This window comes from Elephas maximus, chromosome 27 (assembly GCF_024166365.1).
Source record: "Elephas maximus indicus isolate mEleMax1 chromosome 27, mEleMax1 primary haplotype, whole genome shotgun sequence".
Lineage (NCBI taxonomy): Eukaryota > Metazoa > Chordata > Mammalia > Proboscidea > Elephantidae > Elephas > Elephas maximus.
This window is the reverse complement of record NC_064845.1, coordinates 9,669,511-9,691,308: the sequence shown is the minus strand read 5'-3', so window position 1 is coordinate 9,691,308 and position 21,798 is coordinate 9,669,511. Positions and strand designations below refer to the sequence as shown.

At 39.2% G+C, this 21,798-nt stretch overlaps 1 protein-coding gene across 9 annotated transcripts in view; it reads left to right on the top strand.

Moving 5' to 3' along the window:
- Nucleotides 1-21,798, top strand: part of RBMS3 (RNA binding motif single stranded interacting protein 3) — an 817,329-nt gene that overhangs the window by 720,187 nt on the left and 75,344 nt on the right. For all 9 annotated transcript variants that reach the window (XM_049870948.1, XM_049870956.1, XM_049870954.1 and 6 more), the window contains one exon: nucleotides 17,341-17,451. In XM_049870948.1, the coding sequence (XP_049726905.1) occupies nucleotides 17,341-17,451 (111 nt within the window). The remainder of the gene's footprint in view (nucleotides 1-17,340; nucleotides 17,452-21,798) is intronic.

Genomic DNA, 21,798 nt, shown 5'->3' with positions numbered 1-21,798 from the left:
TCTGAGTTGACATTAGATCCATACCAAGTAGACTGGGATGAAATCATCATTTCTTATATGCATATTTTCTTGGAATGTAATTTTTATTCTTAACTTTAGCAATTGCTTTTCTGATTCACAGAATCCCCCATGAATATATGTAAAAGAAATGGTCACTATTAAAAATCACAGGAACAATTATAAACTAATTAATTTTCATTATGCTAATAAAGTTCTGAATTTTCTGCAGTTGGTGGCCATGTACAGAAATAATTGCTTCAAAGGGCCTTTATAAGAACATCACTGGATATCAATACTTATTAGGTCTGTACTACGAGGAAACCGTGGAATTGTAACTCAAGTTTTTGAGGTTTCCATCTTCCATAACACCCACTATAGTCAGCCTAGTCACTTACAATGTGTAGATTAGCTATGTTTGCCATCCCATTGCCACACAAATACCTAAAAAGCTATCAATTGAGAGGTTGTTTTTAAGGTGCTGGCAATATCTTTTAGGAAGAATGACACAATAAAGTATTCCCAGTCAATTAACAGGTGGTTGACAACTGGCAGTGATCAAAGGGCTAAGGAGAGAGCTATGATTGGCAACAGAAATTAATGTACCTGGAATTATTGCCAACTCTTCAGAGATGAGCCATTCATCCCTTGAAGCTCCAAGGCTCGGCCCCATCAAGGCATTTTTTATTCTAATAATTAAGGTAACTACTGAGTCTGAGTCATTTGTAGACACAGTCCGGGGTGTCTACAGTTTTGCCTCATCTTTGAGAACTATTCCCTTCTGGCGTTCTATTCTTCACCCCGGTGCTTGGTAACCTCAGGCTGTTTCCTGGGTACCCACAAGCTCCTGCCGCAGTACAATATCCAGGCTTGCTCAAACTAGATAAGTCCTTAATTTACAGGGGGAGACACACATCAGGGGCCTCACCCGTGACTTCAGGAGTTGTCTTTTAGCAATCAGCCATTAGCAGCCATGCCAATGAAGACAAAAATGGACATAGTGTAACCAGTGATATTTATTTCTATGGAAATTTTGAATCTCCCCTGTCACCTTGCCTGTATTATATTTTTGAAACTCGTTTTTTTAATATCTCATATTAAAGTTATTTAACTACTAAACTATAAGTTTTCTGAAGGCAGGACATAGTCAGTGGTCGGTAACTATTCACGAATGAATGAATGTTCTTGATCTTAAACTCTAACTATCACCTAAACATCTTTAAAGAAGTTATTATAGCTGTAACACTGCAGTTCCCCATATAAACTGTAATTTGGGCAGCTCTCTCAATATCTGAAAGTGATGTAATTCTTAAGACTAAAAGTTTTTCTTTGTCAATTCCAAGCAAGCCAAGATAGACTTGTTAAAAAAGCAGATTAGTTTTTGTTCCTAAAAATTTATTCTAATGGCAGGGTATAATTCCACCACTGAGCAATTCATGTTAGTTCTCTGTCGGTTTACAAAGTGACTTATAGTCTCTTCACAGTATTTGAAACAGTTGGATGTGTTGGTGGTATAAACATTTCCTCGTGGGAACTTTGTACAATCAAAAGAAAAGAAATGATTGACTAATGTATACCCCAGCTAATTGAAGTGGCGCTGAGTCAACCAGATGTTTTCAGTTGCATCATTCCCACGGAGGTGATTGCTCTGTTTTTCCTTAATCTAGGGATTACCCCAATTGGCTAGTTAGGTGATATTTGAACATTCCAAATGAGCTTGAATAACCTTTGGTACATACTTTGTAAAGAGCTTTTGTCTAACGTGGGCCCACCTCCTGCCCTGGAATCATTGTAAAGGAAGTTATCAGGCTGTTTGTTTTTCCTGTACTTGGACGTGGTCTTCAGTGAGGTCAGAAGGATGGAATGAGAGTGTCCACAGATGACACCGGAGCTATTTCCACAGCTGGCTGCAAAGAGTGGGTGTCCCTTACAGATGAACTAGCTTGTTGAGGTAGACGATAGAAAACATCTGTCACAACGGAATAAGCAAAAACAATGTACCTTTGAAGATAGGCTTTTAATGATGACATAGTGGGACTTATGAGTCCATAATGGAAACGAAGAATGTAGGTGCTGGAGGGCAGATGGTTTCAGGCTTTCTTTCACATGAAATAAAGTGAAAGTATATGTTGAAAGCCTCTGATGCTAGTCAAACCACCTGATTTTGCTGAACATCCATTTCCCCACCTACTTCACTTATAATCTATGAGAAAGAGAAGGGCAGGCTAAGAGAAAACGGTGGGAGAACGAATGGCTCAGAATATTTTTCTCTTGGCTATCTTTAAAACAACACAGTGATTTCAGCTGGGTGGCTGAGAGGTCAGAAAAACATTTGTGCCATAAGTTTACTTTCATGTGTTTGCAGCTCCACGTTATTTTTCCTGGAACTTTTGAAAGGTAATATAAAAAGGGTATGCCATCAAAGCACATGATGATAAAAAATACTGCTAAATTTGAATACTGGTTAGTGGACATAAAGTCATATTTGTTTCCCTTCAAGAAACAGTAGGCAATATTCAGGATACCTTAGTGAATTATTTTTGGTAGAATAATACTACCTTGGTTTCTCTCTCATCCCATCTACCTTCAAAAAGAAATTAAAAACAATAAAATTAGCATGTACTTCATAAATATAGCTACTATAGAAAGAAAACTCTTGGTAAAAGCTTAATCTGCTAGCCAGTAAATGCTAAATATTCTCATACAATTCTAGATAATTCTGCTACATGGCCTGAAGGGCATCATTTATACTGTTGACCCCAAAACCACACTGCTGAGCTCTGGTAAGAAAATGGCCACCCTGGCTGCTGCAAACCATGGAATCACCCTACGTCTGCAACCACCAGGCCAGAAAAATAGATGCCCGGGGCCCTGCTCAGCTCTTATTCTAACCTGTCTTGCAGCTCTAAATGCTTTGGAGGTGCTTCTGATCACCGGAAGTTACATATCTACACCCAGCTGCAAGAGAGCCTAGGAAATGTAGGTTTTTGCAGTTCTGTGTTGAGAAGGCAGGATTCACACCGTAAGAGGTAATAATGAATGGCCCCGGACACTATAGGAAGTAGTTGGATTGAGCTCAGTAAAAGACGGTGAAGTCCTCAACGTAGCCAGTAGCGGTTGGGAGGAAACGAGAGCAGATTTGGAGATATTTATGGTGTAGCATTCACAAGACTTGACTAAAACAAAAACCATAGGCATCGAGTCAATTCCAACTTACAGAAACCCTATAAGGACAGAGTAGAACTGCCCCATAGTGTTTGCAAGGCTGCCATCTTTATGGCAGAAGACTGCCACATCTTCTCCTGTGAAACAGTTGGTGGGTTCTATCTGCCACCCTTTGGGTTACCAGCTGACCACTTAACCACTACACCACCAAGGCTCCAAGATTTGACTACTGTGTTCTTCTTGGTGGTAAGGGAGAAGGAGAAGGGAAAAACAACCTAGAAGTTTCTACATTATTCCTAGAATCAAACAGAAGAGAAAGAATATACTCTGAGTGTGGAAATAGGAAAAAAATATATAGCTATAGATACACACACACATATAGGCAGTCCCCTGGTTATGAATGAGATCTGTTCTGAAGTGTGTCTTTAAGTCTTTAAGTCAGATTTGTAAGAAAGTAGAAACCGGTGCATACAGTTCTTATTTAGCCTTACTTTAGTGCTAGAGGGAGCCCTGGTGGCATGGTGGTTAAGAGCACGGCTGCTAACCAGAAACTTGGCAGTTTGAATCCATCAGCCACTCCTTGGAAACCCTATGGAGCAGTTCTGCTCAGTCCTATAAGGTCTCTATAAGTTGAAATCAACTCAACGGCAATGTGTTTGGTTAGTCCAAGAGAGGAGCCCTTAGTGGTGCAGTGGTTAAAGTGCTCTGCTGCTAACGCAAAGGTCAGTGGTGCAAACCTGTCAGCTGCTCCACGGGAGAAAGACGTGGGAGTTGACTTCCATAAGAATTTACAACTTTGGAAACCCTATGGGGGAGTTCGACTCTGGGCTGTGAGTCAGAATCCACTTGACAGCAGTGGGTTTGGTTGGTTTAGTGCAAGAAAGGCTTGAAGCTTTTCAATGATTTAAAAGCTGCACTTGCAGTAAGTGAAGGTGATAGTAATGAAGGATCTGTTGCAAGCAGGGGTTGGTTCAATCACTTCAGGGTGAGGGCGAATTTACAGAACATTAAAGGGCAAGTACATGCTGTCCATAAGTCAGGCGTTCATAACCCGGGGACTGCCTGTATATATGTATATTCAGAAAGGGGCATGGTTGTTTTGAGGTGCCTAAGATTCTAGATTTAGTGAGCAGTTGGAAATTTGGATCAGGAGTTCAGGAAAAAGGTCAAGGCACAAAAGAGATACTAAAAACTTTAATTTTGAATGAGTTGGAGCAGTTTTGATTAATTTCATCTGTGTATAACAAATTTTTTTTATAACAAAGTAGCAATATATTTGAACTTGGCTTTTAATACCATATATACATATATATTTTAATACCATATATATACATATTTTTTATATATATGTGACTAACCAAAGTATTTAGGTGCTGAATCTCATTATTTTACAAGGTATGTAGTAGCCCTTCTCATACTTGGCTATAATACCTGTTGCCATTGAGTCAATTCTGACTGATAACAACACTGTAGGACAGAGTAGAACTGCCCCATAAGGTTTCCAAGGCAGTAAATCTTTACAGAAGCAGACTACCACATCTTTCTCTCACAGACCAGCTGGTGGGTTCAAACTGCCAAACTTTTAGGTAACAGCCAAGTGCTTAACCACTGCACCACCAGGGCTCTTTTTGGTTGTATTAGCTATTTCTAACTTATCGGTGAAGCAAATGTTGTTTGGAAAGAATGGCGGTTTTATTTTGAAGGTTGCCATGAAAATACATCATAGATACTGTAAAGAAATTTTATGGATAAAGGCAGAAACCCTATGGAAATTGTCAAGGAACCGAATTAAATGTTAACTGGCTGTATGTGGTTATGTCAAGGAGGCATCTTTATGTTACTAAGATTATTTGAAGCTACCTAACCCTACCTTGCTTGGTGAAAGTGAAGAGGGCTTGAAGCACTTACTAATGAAGATCAAAGACCACAGCCTTCAGTATGGATTACACCTCAACATAAAGAAAACAAAAATCCTCACAACTGGACCAATGAGCAGCATCATGATAAATGGAGAAAAGACTGAAGTTGTCAAGGACTTCATTTTCCTTGGATCCACAATCAACACTCATGGAAGCAGCAGTCAAGAAATCAAAAGACGCATTGCATTGGGCAAATCTGCTGCAAAGGACCTCTTCAAAGTGTTGAACAGCAAAGATGTCACCCTGAAGACTAAGGTGTGCCTGACCCAAGCCATGATATTTTCAATTGCATCATATGCATGTGAAAGCTGGACAATGAATAAGGAAGACCGAAGAAGAATCGACTCCTTCAAATTGTGGTGCTGGCGAAGAACATTGAATATACCATGGACTGCCAAAAGAACGAACAAATCTGTCTTGGACGAAGTGCGGCCAGAATGCTCCTTAGAGGCAAGGAAGGTGAGACCGCGTCTTACATACTTTGGACATGTTGTCAGGAAGGATCAGTCCCTGGAGAAGGACATCATGCTTGGCAAAGTACAGGGTCAGCGGAAAAGAGGAAGACCCTCAACGAGGTGGATTGACACAGTGGCTGCAACGATGAGCTCAAGCATAACAACGATTGAAAGGATCGCGCAGGACCAGTGCATGGGGTCACCATGAGTCGGAACTGACTCTACGGCACCTAACAACAACAACAACACCTAGCCCTCAAATAAGAACTGATAAAGACATTAACAAAATGGTTACAACTAAAACCGAGTCTTTTTCAAAGCAGTGCAATACAAGATTGACTTAAAGCCATGGGAGACCTTAAAGAAAAAAGCCCTAACAGTGCTTCTCAAACTGTAACGTGCCTAGGGGTCCCCTGGGGGTCTTACTGAGATGAGGTTTTGAGTCAGTGGGTCTATGAAGTAAGCTGAGATTCTGCATTAAGCCTCCATAAGATGCTATCTTGAGACCGGACCACACTTAGAGAGAAACAAGGTACTCGTGAGTGTAATACCGTTCAGGTCTGAGTGCTGCAAGCGGTTACGTGCTGACCGCTAACCAAGAGGTCAGAGGTTCCAGTCCACCCAGAGATGCCTTGGAAGAAAGTCCTGCTGATCCACTTCCAAGACACCAGCTGTTGAAAACTCTATGGCTGTGGCGCACAGTTCTACTGTGACACACGTGAGGCCACCGTGAGTCAGACTCAACTCGATGGTAACCGGTATTTAAGAAAAGGGTAAAATTACTGTATTACTGTTTAGGAGAAATGACTATAGAACTTAAGTGGAAGAAAACATGTAACTAAGTAACTGACAAACCCTACAACAAATAGCACACAGATGAATAGAAACATAATGCTGGCTTTCATCTCATCTACTTGACCACTTCCTGTATGTTTGCCGAACATCTTGCAGGCTTCAGAATGTATGCTGGTTGATGATAATATGTAAGTTGTGGCCTTAGAATATGGCCATTCCACCAGGACATATTTTATCCCATCATTAGATCACAAAGAGCCCTGGTGATCTAGTGGTTATAACCAAAAGGTTGGCAGTTCGAATCCATCAGCTGCTCCTTGGAAACCCTGTGGGGCAGTTCTATTCTGTCCTGTAGGGTCCCTATGGGTTGGAATCGACTTGATGGCAACGGTTTTTTTTTTTTTTCTTTTCGTTTATTAGATTATAAAACGCTTCATCAGGAGTGTATATACTCAATTTAGACATATTGGTAACAATAATACTAAAAAAGCATACTTTAAAGGGGGCGATTAGTTCTTAATAGGGTTATGACTTCGCACCTGTATCCTTTAGTCGAGTTGAGTTGCTAGCTCTAACCAAGCAAATTCCTCAAAATGTCTTAAAGGAGGAAAAAAAAATCCCAGAAATGTCCTCTGAGGGGCCACAAAATAAAGTACATTTTGTAGCAAATTGCAGGACAAGGAATAGCTGCTTTCCTAGTCATAGCGGGAATCGAGGTGCCTTGTTAACATATTTAGGCAATTTGCACTATAAACAATGGCCGTAAGTAAGAGAACAGGTAGCTCTTCCTCTCGGTCACCACTGTGGTTTGAGAAACGATTTCCCAGCCCCATTTGCCAGTAGGATCCTGCAAGACCTTGAAAACGATCTACAGCTGGGTCTTTTGGCTGATTTGTCAGAAAGGGGTTTTTAATGAGAAGCCGTGTGATGGCTCACAGTCCTGAGTGCTAATTAAAGCCAAATAAACATTTGACCAGACAAAAGATGAGGCCATAAATATTCAGATATCTGCTGGGCACGGTGTTTGCCTTACCATTTGGAAGGAGACTGGCCTGGAATACTGCTTCTGGCATGCATTTTAAACGTTGTGTACGTTGAAAATCTACTTAGAGGTTTGTAGAGTGTACAAGTGAAGAAATCATTTCTTATTGCATGGCAAGATTTGACAAGAATCTTGGGCAGATACATGGCTATTAAAGCACTTGGTAGCACAGGAAATGCGTACTAATAACATATGTGGCAATGCACGTTGGCTGTGATATATAAAGGAAATGTTGCAGCATTTAACCTGGTGTACGTTATTCTTGCATAGCGTGGAAATCATGCAGTGAGCTCCAACATTAACCTGGGAAAGCCCGGGAATCCCCATACTAAACGCCAAGAGGGTCAAGCTAGCAGTGCCGACTTGATGGCAGTCTGTTTGGTTTTCTTGGTTTCTTGGAAGGAAAAAGAAGAAAACATTTTTAAAGGGATGCTATATATATTATATCCGTCACCATCTAGTTGATTCCAACTCATAGCAAACCTAGAGAACAGAGTAGAACTGCCCCATAGGGTTTCCAAGGAATGCCTGGTAGATTTGAACTGCTGACCTTTTGGTTAGCAGTTGTAGCTCTTAACCACTACATCACCAGGGTTGTGTATATATATATATATATATATATATATATATATATATACGCATACACACACACAGACACATATATATGTGTATATATGTATATATGGAAACCCTGGTGGGTTTGGTTTTGGTTTTCATATGTGTGTGTGTATATATATATATATACATATATAAACCAAACCAAACCTGTTGGTGTCAGCTCGATTCTGACTCATAGTGACCCTATAGGACAGAGTAGAACTGCCCCATAGGGTTTCCAAGAAGCAGCTGTTGGATTCAAACTGCTGACCTTTTGGTTAGCAGGGGAACTCTTAACCACTGTGCCACCAGGGCTATGCATACATATATGGAAACCCTGGTGGAGTAGTGGTTAAGAGCTATGGCTGCTAACCAAAAGGTCGGCAGTTTAAATCCACCAGGCACTCCTTGGAAACTCTATGAGGCAGTTCTACTCTGTCCTATAGAGTTTCTATGAGTTGGAATTGACTTGACGGCACCAGGTGTCTGTGTGGTGTATGTGTGTGTGTATACATACATACATATATATATATTTGTTTGTTTAATGTTGTTAAAGTAGCAAAATGGTTAGGATCTATTATCCATCAGGCTAACAAAATTTTTTATTATGTAATAGATTTGGTGGGTAGAGATCTGAGGTTCCCTTTGTATACTTAAAAGTATGAAACAAAACCCAAACTCAGTGCCATCGAGTTGATTCCGACTCATAATGACCCTATAGGACAGAGTAGAACTGCCCCATAGAGTTTCCAAGGAGCACCTGGCAGATTCTAACTGCCAACCCTTTGGTTAGCAGCCATAGCACTTAACCACTACGCCACCAGGGTTTCCAAAAGTATGGAAGGTGCTGAAAAATATTGTGATTAATCCATTCATTTGATAAGCATCCTATCTTAATGGCTTTTAATCTTTATTGGTTTTTTTCAAATCCCTTTAAGCTGATTTGGGAACTGCATGATACATCTGTGTGGGGAAGGCATAGACATACTGCTGGGAGCTGGCAAAGTGAAGCCGAAGTACTTGGAGTGAAACACCACTCTTTTCCATACAAATAGTCTAACTCCTTCATGTCATCTACACCACACCACATTGGTTTTTATGGTGTACATGTTTGTGGGTGGTAGACCCCCCAGCTGAGAACCGCCTTCTGGTTTTGTAATTGGAATGAGAGGCTGATGAACATGAGTTTACCCTTTGTGGCTGAAGCTGCCAAAAGCTCAATAAAGAGAATTTGTAATCCTTGTGTGCACAATTCATATTTCTACTGGCTCACCAACTATGATCTCTTCAATTAGAAATATGAAAGGAAAAGAATGCAGTAATCTAGCTGCAAAATGGAATTCCTTTCACAATTTTAATAGGATCAGTTTTTATAATCAGTGTACAAGTCGAATGATAAAAGAACTAATTGTTTTGCACATTAGTTGAGATTCAGTCAACAAAACCATTTGGCCAATGGGTTCCAGAGTCTTCAAGCTTTCAACTCTCTCCCAATAAGGTAATATACTTAAAAACCGCTTTCTCTATTAGAAATCTAAGGAAGCTTGTTGACAATATGAAAAGTCACTGTTAAACGAGTTTCTTTAGTTTTAGGCATAAGATGCTAAATGATACAAGAAAGCACTGTTAGCAATCCTGATTATCTGTGTACCTGCTTCGGTAAGAAATACTTAAATGTGACATATTTACTTTATAGTCTCATTCAAAATGCTATAATTGTATAAATAGATATTTAACCAATAAGTGAAGCCCTTATTCGCAGTTGAATAGGCATGGTATATAATTAGGATTCTTTTACAGCAAACTCCATGGTTAAAACTAATCTGTTTTTAGTGTCTCTAATATTACATATTTAAAAAAAAAACTTCTAATTAATAGAAATGGAATCAAAAAACAACCTGAAATTAAGCATATTTGATTTAGAAATAAACAACAAAAAACACCAAACCCGTTGCCTTTGAGTCGATTCCGACTCACAGCGACCCTGTAGGACAGAGTAGAACCGCACCATACAGTTTCCAGGGAGTGCCTGGTGGATTCAAACTACCCACCTCTTAGTTAGTAGCCCTAGTTCTTAACTGCTATGCTACCAGGGTTTCTGATTTAGAAATAGAAGATGAAAAAAAATATTTTTTTAACTAATAAATATTCTCTCCTTAGACAAACGAAGTACATAACTCTTCTAAATTTATCATATAAAATCAAACCAAACCTGTTGCTGTCGAGCTGATTCCAACTCATAGTGACCCTACAGGCCTTATAGGACAGAGTAAAACTGCCCCGGAGGTTTTCCAAGGAGTGCCTGGTGGATTTGAACTGCCGACCTTTAAGTTAGCAGCTGTAGCTCTTAACCACTACACCACCAGGGTTTCCAGATTTAGCATATAGCTATAGAAAATGTCTTACTTCTAAATATACTCCTAGCCCATAACCTGTTAGCTACACATGTATAGGTAGCAATCCAAATATTATGCCATCTGAATCTAAGCCTGTCCAAGGACAGGAAAGAACAGCCCAGATCTCAAATCAAAATCAAACTCGTTGCCATCAAATCAATTCCAGCTCATAGGACAGAGTAGAACTGCTGCATAGGGTTTCAAGAAACAGCTGGTGGATTTGAACTGCTGACTTAACCACTGTACCACCAGGGCTCCCCCCCAACTCTAAAAAAAAAAAATTACAAAACAATAGCAAAATAAATTTGAAGTCGAAAATAATCATATCCATTGAAGTCACATATGAGTCTTGCTTCTTTGCTCAATTATAGGATTCAGGAAATTGATTTAGATGTCAGGGCTGTAAGAAACTGGTTTATATCAGTAATATCTCAGCACAGAGTCTAAGATTTACTGCTTGTTTGTGGAGCAGAGGGTAAATGAATGCTGTATGCCATTTCTAATTACTATGGTATCAAATTCATTCTTGTTTTGTAAATATGAAGCTTATAAATATATGGGTATGCTATGGGGAAACCCTGGTGGCATAGTGATTAAGAGCTATGGCTGCTAACCAAATGGTTGGCAGTTCAGATCCACCAAATGCTCCTTGGAAACGATGGGGCAGTTCTACTTTTTCCTATAGGGTCACTATGAGTCGGAATTGACTGGACAGCAATGGGTTTGGGTTTTTTTTTTATGCTATGGACATGGTTTCCAAACCTCAGCACCAATGGTACTTTGGGCCAGTTTTCTTTGTTGTGGGGGCTATCCTGTGTGTTATAGATGATGAGTAGCATCCCTGGCTTCTACTCACTAGATGCCAATAGTAACCCTCCCTCAGTTATGGCAACCAAAATGCCTCTAGAAATTGCCAGTGTTCCCCTCCAGACATTGCAATTTGACTCCAGTTCAGAATCACTGCACACACACAAAAAAATTTACTTCAATAATTTCTATAGATTTCCTATGATTTCATTTGTAGAACATCTTCAAATGAATTTCATATTTCATCTTTTAAGGTATGGTGTTTGGAGATATGAATCAATACATGTATACTTGAGCTGAACAACCATGGTTATAAAACTAAATTGCTCCTTGAGAAGAACAAGCTTCCTCAAAACTTTTGGAATGCTTCAGTTGACGAGTAATCTCAAAATAACATTTCTAAATACTTTTTGATTTGGGGTTTTGTCCTTTCATCATTCTTCCAAGAAGTACTTTTGAAGCTATAGTCATGACTTATGCTATAGACATTACTGCACATACTGTAGGTAGACAGTGGTGAACAAAACAGGTGTGATTTCTGCCCTCTTAGAACCAACAGTCTAAATCGGAAGTGTTGGTAAATGTTAACTATTTTCAGTGTAACTGATCAATTAGTGTACTGATATACAATAGTAACGCACAAAGAATTTCTGAGTACCTATTGTATGCAATTCCTATTTATAATTATTATAAAAGACATGCAAACCTTGCCTTCTTGGACAGTATAATCTAGAAAAAGCAATTAGAGAATAATAAAGTAGAGGAAGGGATTAAATGCTAAAATAGAGTCATAGGAGCGATGTGGCTTCCAGCTTAGCATGGTTATATATCATTCTCCCATACCTTCGGCATTTGTGAGCCGCCATCCCAAAAGGCTTCCAAAGTTGAAGTTATAGCTACCACCTTTGCCATCACCGTCTTGACTGCAATCATAATTTTTTTAAAGTCAGACGCCCCCTCCAAGTTTAGTGGACATTTATCAAGGTAGCTGAGAATTAATAAGTGTGTGTAAGGATGGGAGGCTTTTTCTACTATTTTTCTTTTTTTTTCATTTCCCACAGCAACCATTTTTAACCCCTGTCCCTATCCACCCCCCTGCCACCAAAAAAAAAAAAAAAAATCACACCAACATCAACAAATGAAAAAAGGTGAAGTATTGAGGCCATGTGCAAATAGCTGGCGATCCCTTCAAGAGTCGTGTTCAGGTGATGCGATTTGTCTCTACGTACACCACAAGCCAAGGGATGTGTCACACCTGTATGGCAGGACACTGCATATGGAGACCTTTTTCCCAAATTAAATGAAAACCTGTTTTTCATATTATGAAGTCATTGTTGCTATTGAAAAATCATTTATGCTAACCAGTTTTCTTGTAGATTCATATCATTCTGTGCACTCGATTTAAAAAAAAAAAAAAAGTAGCTTGGTGAGCACAAATCCAGTTAGATATTTGTTCTAGAAATCTTAAAAACTGGTAAAGAGGTAGAAACATCCAGATGAGAAAGAAAAAAGAAATGGCTTTAAACCACATTTTTTAAAGCCATGAACCCAGTCATTGTATAAGAAACCCATAGGGTTTTGCATAAAGCACTATAAAAAAAAAAGTATAATATGGAGTCATGAGCATTTTGACCTGTGGTATCTAGATAATAAAAAAAAAAAAAAAAAAGAGGGGAAAAAAATGTGACAGCTCTTTTTTTTTTTCTCTTATGTTATCCAAATAATTTTCTTACCATTTATTTTGTATTCTGCTTTCTATTCTTATAATTTCAACTACAAGACTTACTGAAATTGTAAATTGGGAGGATTCTGAAACATGGATTACACAAGCCAAACCGATCAAATAGAAATGTGTGAGGCCATCAGGCTTAGGCCTGAATTATTCAGATAATAACCCCAGTTCAGCTCACCACACACTCAAGCTTGGCCTCTCGGCATTTTTTAACAAGATGTAATGTGATTGTTATGTAAAGGCCCATGCCCTATAAAGAGACTGCTTTAAAACAAATAATTGAAAAACCGTATAAATAAAATAAAACCAATTCTTTGCATCTGAGAGCGGTAACAATGGGTATACAATTTATAGACAAATCACACTTCCCAAACTTTAGCCTACATCAGAGTACCAGGATAGCTCATTAAAAGACAGATTCTTCCTTCTGGGCCCATTCCTGCTGCTCTTCAACGGATCATACTTGGAATGGCACTGGCCTAGAATACAGACCAAAACAGGAATATTATGTTAATACAAGTAATTTCTTCTTCTTGTAGTCCGTGTTCTGGCATTGGTATGTTTTAAGCCAACTCGGTGCACTCTTGATAGGAGAAAGCCTAGTTGTGTCTCCCTGATTCTGCCATTGGCCCTATATTTCAGTCGGGAAACCAAATATTGATGAATTATCAAAGACCTGAAATTTCTTATGAGAATTGGCAGAAGGTTAACAACACAGATGCTTTTTCTGGCCCGAGATCAAACCTGCTTACTCCACACATGATGATATTTGGAAACGCTTCCCAAATTGCTGTTGGAATTGTTTATTTCCGAGCTAGGCTGCTCAGATCTGCCCTATGGCTCTTGAATGTGAGCAGCTTTGTTTTGCGGAGGTAGTGGTTAAAGATGGGCCAGACGTTCCCATCAGCTGTTGGGTCACTGTGCTTTTTATTGGAATTACAGCATGTTACAGTCTTTTTCCTTGCAGCTGAAACGTTGAGCAAACCCAGACATCCGGAGATGCTAAAATGGAAAATCTGTTTCCTCTCGCTTTGCCACTTGCCAAGTGAACTCTGTCAGACAGCACATTCTATACATTTCAAGTAAACTAAATCACCCTTAATGTGTTGGCGACATCTGTCACAAAACACTCTTAGGACTATCCCTGAAATCTGTTAGGTGGGAATGGATCTGACATTGTATTTAATGAGGTCGTCATTATTGAGGGCATTGGTTTTGCCTTAACAACAATAGGTTTTCCTTTAATTTCATTTTTCTGTTGTTGTTCTATACAATATAAAGGTGATTGTGTGAATGTCATGATCAAAGTGGCTGGCAAGCACCATTCTTTGTTCTAGGTAACCACCTCTTCAGACTCTAACTTGTCTATCTCCAATAAAGTGTCATCAAGAAAATTAGTTTCTCCAAGAGGTTCCTGCCCATTGCTTCCCACGTATTCACTGATTGCAAACTTCTTTGATCTCTTGAGACTGTTAAGAGAATTTACGTTCATAATATTTTTGTGGGAATTCTTTATTCAGGAAACCTTTTTTACAGAATGTGAACTTTTTAGAAAGAATGGTCTCGTATGTTCTTCTCTAAAGAATCCTTATTGTATCATTCGAGTATTTGCAATAACTGGTGGGAAAAGGATGTTTATTTTACATTGTTTTCCACTCTGGGGCTAGCGCTGCTATTTACAATTCCAAATGATGACAAATCCTTTCCCACCCTTCCCTGTGATTGTCACGTTTCTGGTTGACACACAGAAGCAGCACTCACTCTGTGGCGGCATCTGTAATCACAGAGTCTTCAAACGCTGCTTTCCACGAAAGGATTCTCTAAGAGACCAGAGAGTCCTTTCTAAATTAATTCCAAGTGCAGGCATTCGCTCCTTCTATTCTTATCGTGCATAAATTTCGATTGATCTGTCATATGCTCACATACCTCATTTGCATATTGCCTCTCAGACAGAGACTAAAGTCTACCACGGGCCCCATGAGGAAGGAGGCCACCTCTAGGACATTCAGAAGAAGGTGTCCTTACCAAACACAATGCTGTGCTTACCTGTGACTGTTGATCAAGAATCCTTGCTATGGCTAAAACAGGCAGATTAGAACTGAGGGTTTTCCAGGCATGTGGCCGTTCAGCTTCATGTTGGAATCTCTAGGGGACCATATTCTAAGAAAACGTCTAAAGTCTCAAGTTCAAGAATAGTATTGAAGTCCTGCACCCGCTGAGGATTAGATTATTATGAATATGCCACGTTGTGGTTGAAATAAAATGTGCTGCAGGACTTCCGTCTGAACTCTGAGGTTACTCTACCGTTTATGCTCAGGTAATTCAAACTCTCGGTTTTCTTAAAGTGTTTACTTCCAGTCTAAAATAAAAGCCAGTAAACTTAGGAAATAAATAATGGAAAAAGCCAAAAATGCTTTTGTTAAAGAGATTTAGGCAGCAAAATAAAAGAGTGATCTGTCTCTGAATTATAATTCCGTAAAAGCTTATCTGATCGTGTCTCTCATTTAAGAAGCATCCTGATAAATGGCAATTCCCAGAAGCATTGAGAAATTCAAACCACACAAATGCACATTTATGTATATATATGCACTACAGGCCTATAAAATAACCTGTATGCTTTCTGACTGGGTCTACCTCAAAAGGCCTAAAGTCTTTGCAAGCAAAGCTAGCTCTGTAAATCCAACTTTTCCAAGTATTTGGCTCAAGATTTCTATTCTCCCCCCATATTGAATGGAGAGAAGCCCACAGGGAAGACAGGAGGGTAGCCTGGTCCTTTGACAGACACAGTCAAGAGTTTGGGTTTTAAGAACGTCTTGAAAAATCAATCATCCTTAGCAAACTCGTTTTAGGAAACATTTCCTTGTGGGGAGTTTGGGTGCTGAGACCCTTCCGTCTTCACACATCCGTTCTAGTTTTATTTCTGTGAAATGTTTACTTAAGTGGGAAAAAAATGTCATACAGCAAGAAAAAAAAACGTTTAGGAAAAAAAAAACATTGATTTATTCAGATCACAATCATTTTATTTTCACTGGATATTTAAATGGGTTGTTATGTTACAAGATTCAGTCTTTATCATCATCTTTAAAATAAAATATTTAATTTATATGACTTCAATGATTCCATCCAACCTTAGCTTTATAATTTTGCTTTTTTAAAAACTGGTTCATTCTCCAAGGTGTTCAATTAAAGGGAGAGAAAGAGAGCGGATGGGAAGGAGGGTGAGGGTACCATGGCCAGGCTCAGTGCTTTGCTAGCCATGTGACGCTTTGATTATGAATGGAGGTTTTAAAAATATCCACTATTTCTTGTACTACCCACAGTTATAATAAATCAAAAAGCATATTCTAGAAGAAAGCCTTTCATAACACCTGGAAAGCTTGACTCTATTTTTTTTTTTTAAGTGTTGCATTTAACTAGCACTTACCAGAGCTCAGTATTTCACTCTCTCATGTCAAAGGCAAGGTAGAAAGGAAGTCGGTCAAAAGAGTAGGAAAAAGACATGAAAAGTAGTAACTTGGATTTTAGATTTTTTATGTTAGATTTTAGTATGTCCTTCAAAGAGATCCGGTCAGGAAGCCCATCTGGGCCAGCATTGTTCCCCAATCCAAAACCAAAAACCCACTGCCATCGAGTTGATTCCAACTCATAGGACCCTACAGAACAGAGCAGAACTGCCCCATAGGGTTTCTAAGGAGCGCTTGTTAGGTTCAAACTGCTGACCTTTTGGTTAGCAGCTGTAGCTCTTAACCACTATGCCAACAGAGTTTCCAATAGATAGATCATATTGTGCTCATCAAGTATTATTCATATTAACCCATTGCCATCGAGTCCATTTGGACTCATAGCAATCCTGTAGGATGGAGTATAACTGCCCCATAGGGTTTCCAAGGCTGTAATCTTTATGGAAGCAGACTGCCACATTTTTCTCCCATGAAGTTGCTGGTGGATTTGAACTGCCAACCTTTCCTTTCGCAGCCAAGCACTTTAACCACTGTGCCATCCAGGATCCTTATTAATCATGGATAACTGGCCTAAACCAGGAGTTCTCTTTGATATTGAAAAACATTAAATACTTTATATTAGTGTTGATACTTTCCAGTCAAAGAAGTTTGTATGTATTTAGAGCAACAGGAGAAGGGATCTATATGATATCTTAGAATTCATTCTGCATAGACTGTTGGAAACGGAAGTGGCAGGCATTTTTAGATGCATCACAGATAAGCCAGCTTAGAGGAAAGGAAGTTGGTAATGCCATATATTTAGACGACCACAAAATGGCAGGGAGAGAAGTAAAAATTACACTTGGTCGAATTTAGCCTCTTCGGGAAAAAGTACACACGTTTGATGTTAACACAGTTTACTAGGTTTATGTTTTAAAAAACGTTTCCTTCCTTGTGGAGCATGTTTTCAGACGGACTTTGTGTGCACTTCGCAGGGTGCTGTGATTACGCCAACAATGGACCACCCTATATCAATGCAGCCGGCAAACATGATGGGCCCCCTGACACAGCAGATGAATCACCTTTCGTTGGGTACCACAGGAACGGTGAGTTGAAGAGTTTGTTTTCTTGGGCTTCCTTACTAAAGAAGGAATACCCTCTGTTTTTACTGGCGTCATTGGTGAAACTGGCTCTCTCATTTCCAGCCTGGACTAACATGCCTTCCAGATTCCAGTACAAATAAGCTGCATTCTGCATGTGTTCCATTCCAGGGCACGTTTACTCACATTGACAAGGCGGAGGGCTCTGCTGTGTTGCATTTAAATTCCATGTACTTCCTGTCCCTCTGACACAATGCACCAGATAAATGTCTGTTTTTGGAAAGGTATCTTTTTGCATGCACTTGCGAGTCTTGACCTTGTGGCTTAATACATTTGAGCTTGATTTTCTTTTCCCAGCTGCTTACTACTTGAGTTAATACATGATTCCTAGTTCATTCACAAGTGAGGATCAACCTTGACTATGACGGATGGGCAGGGATTTTTATTTACTTTCAATGTTTAAATCAATAAAAAGTAATTGGGAACCTGCCGTATCTGAGCTCTTTTAATCTTTCTTTGGATACGTATACGTAGACGATGTCAAAGAGAAGCAAGGGAATCTAACGTATTTGATCTGTTCTTGTAGTTGGGATATTTTGGACTAATCATACTTCTCCTTAGGGAACAAAAGTAGGTTGCAATATGCCTATTCCAGCCTTGATTTTATATCATCGAGGCATTTGAAGCCATGAGTAAAACTCTATGTTGTAAAGCAAAACAAAACAAATCTCTTCAAAAAGAATACTTCAAATGTTCCAGAGGACAGATGGCTAATACAACCTAGCATACTGCAAATTTGTTAATTACCGTTACAGAGAACAATGACAAACATTAACAACACCATCCGCAACAGTTTTATTTTTTATAAATGTTAGTACAGATAATCTTGTCAGTTTTAAAGATGTAGAAACAAAAAAATAGTTTTCTTCTGACTGAGGAAGCTTAAATAGTGCAGAAAGCAGTGGACTAAAAGTTGGAATCCTAGATTTGAACCTTGATTGATCCCTATGGCTTCTATCTGTCCTCGGGAAAATAACTTACTATCTTTGGGCCTCAATTTCCCTCTCTCTCATTCCAGTAATGAGCTTGTTGCTATTTGAGGGCACCTTCGCATATATGACTCTGTGTCATACATGTTATAGTCACTACCTCTGTGTGGAGTTACTCTTCAGGATTATGCTGACATCATCTCCAAATATTTTCACTGCTGTGTTTGGGGAATTTTACCTTATAGCAGTGCCTTGCTAATGCCACCTAGATGTTGTTGACTTATAGGCTTCTTGGAATATACGAAGTTGCTGACATGCCCACTGATGCCTCACCAATCTGCCCTAAATAGGACTAAAGTCCATATAACTTAATGAAAAGTGTCACATTGCCTCAATAAAGAAATTTAGTTTTATTAACAGAAGCAAAGTACCTATCTCCAAGGCCTCAGTTGCTGAACCTGTAAAAAATAGATGATAACTTACCTGCCTAAAGACTTGGGCAGATCAAATGCTTTCTTAGGTCTCCAACCTAGACTTTTAGAAGTCATGTCTAAGACTTCATTTAATTCTATACCATAAAAAAAAAAACTGATTTTCATAGGGGAGATAGAGTTTGAAGATGAGACTTTTTTACAACTCTTAGCAATGTGTAAGGATTATTTCCATTGCAAATGGGAGAAATTGGAGGGAAAGGAGGGATAACAGGCACCAAGCAAGTCAGCAGAACACATTACATTAGTTCTCAAAGCTTGAAAATAATCCTCTGTTCTCTGAGACAATTTAGGCAATGGCTCTGCCCTCCAGACTCTGGGTATTGGCCACACCTTCTGGATCCTGGGTGGAGGGCCCTCACCCTGGGCTTCAGCTCCACCTTCCAGGCCCTCTGAAACAGCAACTCTTCTCCCTAGGCTGTGGGTGGCCCCATTTTTAACAACATATTTCCTCTAGCTTTGGTTTTTTTTTTTTTTTTTTCATTCTTCTCCCCCTTCACATTGGTAATAAATAGTGCTTAGATAAATTATAAGTTCCGTGTAGCATGCTGCTTTGCAAGGATTTAAAAGTTTATAAGGTTCTGGAGAAACAGAGAGGACAGTATTAACTGTGTCGATTCATTCAACAAAATATCATTGAGTGTTTTAGTGTCTAGAATACTGTGCACAGTGTTGTACTTTTTTGTTAAACCATCTCTCTTACACTTACACTTTGATATGCCATCATGGATTCATATATCTGAATTTTTGATTGGCATTTGGAGTAGCTATTTATGCAGTTGAGGATTTTTTCTAAATAAAACTTTTCCACCTTATTGCTTCTTTCCAAAGTACTTTATCCATCTCTGGGAAGTCAGCGTGGTGTCATGAAAGAGCAGCGGGCTCTGAAATCAAACTTGAGTTCAAAGCCTGGCTCAGCCCCTTATTAGCTATGCATGTTTAAGCGGGTTACTTAACCTCTTCAAATTTTAATTTCCTCTTTTATAAAGTAGGGAAAATAATATTTACATCCCAGGGGTGTTGTGTTAAATGAAATGATGTATCTATAACATACCTAATACAGTGTATAACACCCAGTAAATGATTATCAAACAAGGAACCCTTATTTTTTTTTTTGAATGGCTTCTAACTGGTGAGATTCTAGTCCAGATGGCCAGATGGGATGAAACACCCTATCAAGTCCACAGCACTGGCCTGCTGTATTTCATTTAATGCAACTTGTTTCTTTAAAGTCTACACTTTCTTAGCTCCTAATATACCGTTTCAGGGTTGCAAACCAAAAAGTCTATGGAGCCAAGCCAAGTAACATTAATGAATAAAGTTGGTTGAGTTCAAGAAAAAAAACCGGGAAAAATAAACTCAAATTTGCTCTGTATTTACTTACCTAAGTCATAAGTATAGTCATACAATACAAATATACATGCTATTAGAGATTATTTTTTAAATTAGAGATATTTTTAATGCAGTAGTAATGGCATCTCTGCCTGAGTATTAGGTGAACAATAGGAAAAGGTAGTGCCTTTGGCAGCCTGGAACATAGATGCCTCATCTAGAAAGGGCAGTCACCACTCACCTCCAGCCAATTATTACCAAAAAATAAATTTATTTATTTTTAGGCACATAGACTCAGGGTGCCCTTATCTTCCAACTTTTCAAGATAAGCTGAATATTTGGCTTATAATATGAAGTTTCCCTAAGTTTAAATGTTGGGCATAGTCTGACCCAAGAGCTCCCAGTTTGTGGTCCCTGCCCAAGGTTTTCCTGGTTCTTCTCTGACCATCTGGCCGTTCCTTCCTCCTTTAATCACAGACTCTTCCTTTTCCTTTTGCTCACTCCCTTCGTAAAAGCTGGGCTTCTAATTTTAAACTTACTTCTCATTCCACATGGTTTCTCTAAGCAATCTCACTTTCATGGTTTTAACCTCTGTCTTCCATACAAAAGATGCCTGCGTTTGAGTCTTCAACCCTAACCATGTCTTAGAATTTTAGACTCATTTATCTAACTACCTGCCAAGTGTCTCCATGCAAATCTCCCTTGAAACTGGCAAAGTCACTCCCACCCAAGCTAATCTCATGATCTTCCTGAGCTCTCTCCCCACTAATCTCCTTCCTCTGAAACGTTCCTTCTCTGTATTTCATCGTGGGCTAATCACATGACCATTCACCCAGGTACCCAAACCTAGGACTCAATCTAGACTCCTTTTCTGTCACCACCATATGCAATTATTTTTTAAGTCCCACCAATTTTGGCTCATAGGCATTTTTCCCATTCATCTTTTTCTCTGTATTTCTATGGCCTCTGCCCTGGACCTGGCAACATTCCTCCCTTGATTAATTGTGATACTCTCCTAACTGGTCCTCCTACTTCCAGTCTCAACTTGCTTCAGTCTGCCCTCCACAGTGTTGCTGCAGCCAATCAATCTGAAATTATCTGACCATGCCTCTCCCCTACCTGGAAGTTTTCAGAGGCTTTTGGATGTCTGAAGTCGCTGAAATTCTGCAGAGTGAGGTGTAAGCATTGACAAGTCTGGATTAAGATAGGAATTACAACACCAGAAACAGATGGGCTCAAAGGATGGAGCGGAAGAAATTACAGTGAATAATCTAAAGTAGGCAGTAACTAGGGCTGATGGGAGTTAGCGCTAGTTTAATACTTTCCATTTTTAGAAGGAGGACCTTGGCCATAGGCTATGTCCCACTTTGTTTTTTAAGATCCCTAACTAAAAGGGGGAGGGAACTGTTCAAAGAAAGAGGATGTATTTGTTCCCACATAACCTCAGATTTTAAAATGGATGCCGTGTAGTTTAATTAACCTTTCTCTACACTTTGCCACCTCGAATGTTTCTTATTCAATTATCTACCTATTTTTAAACT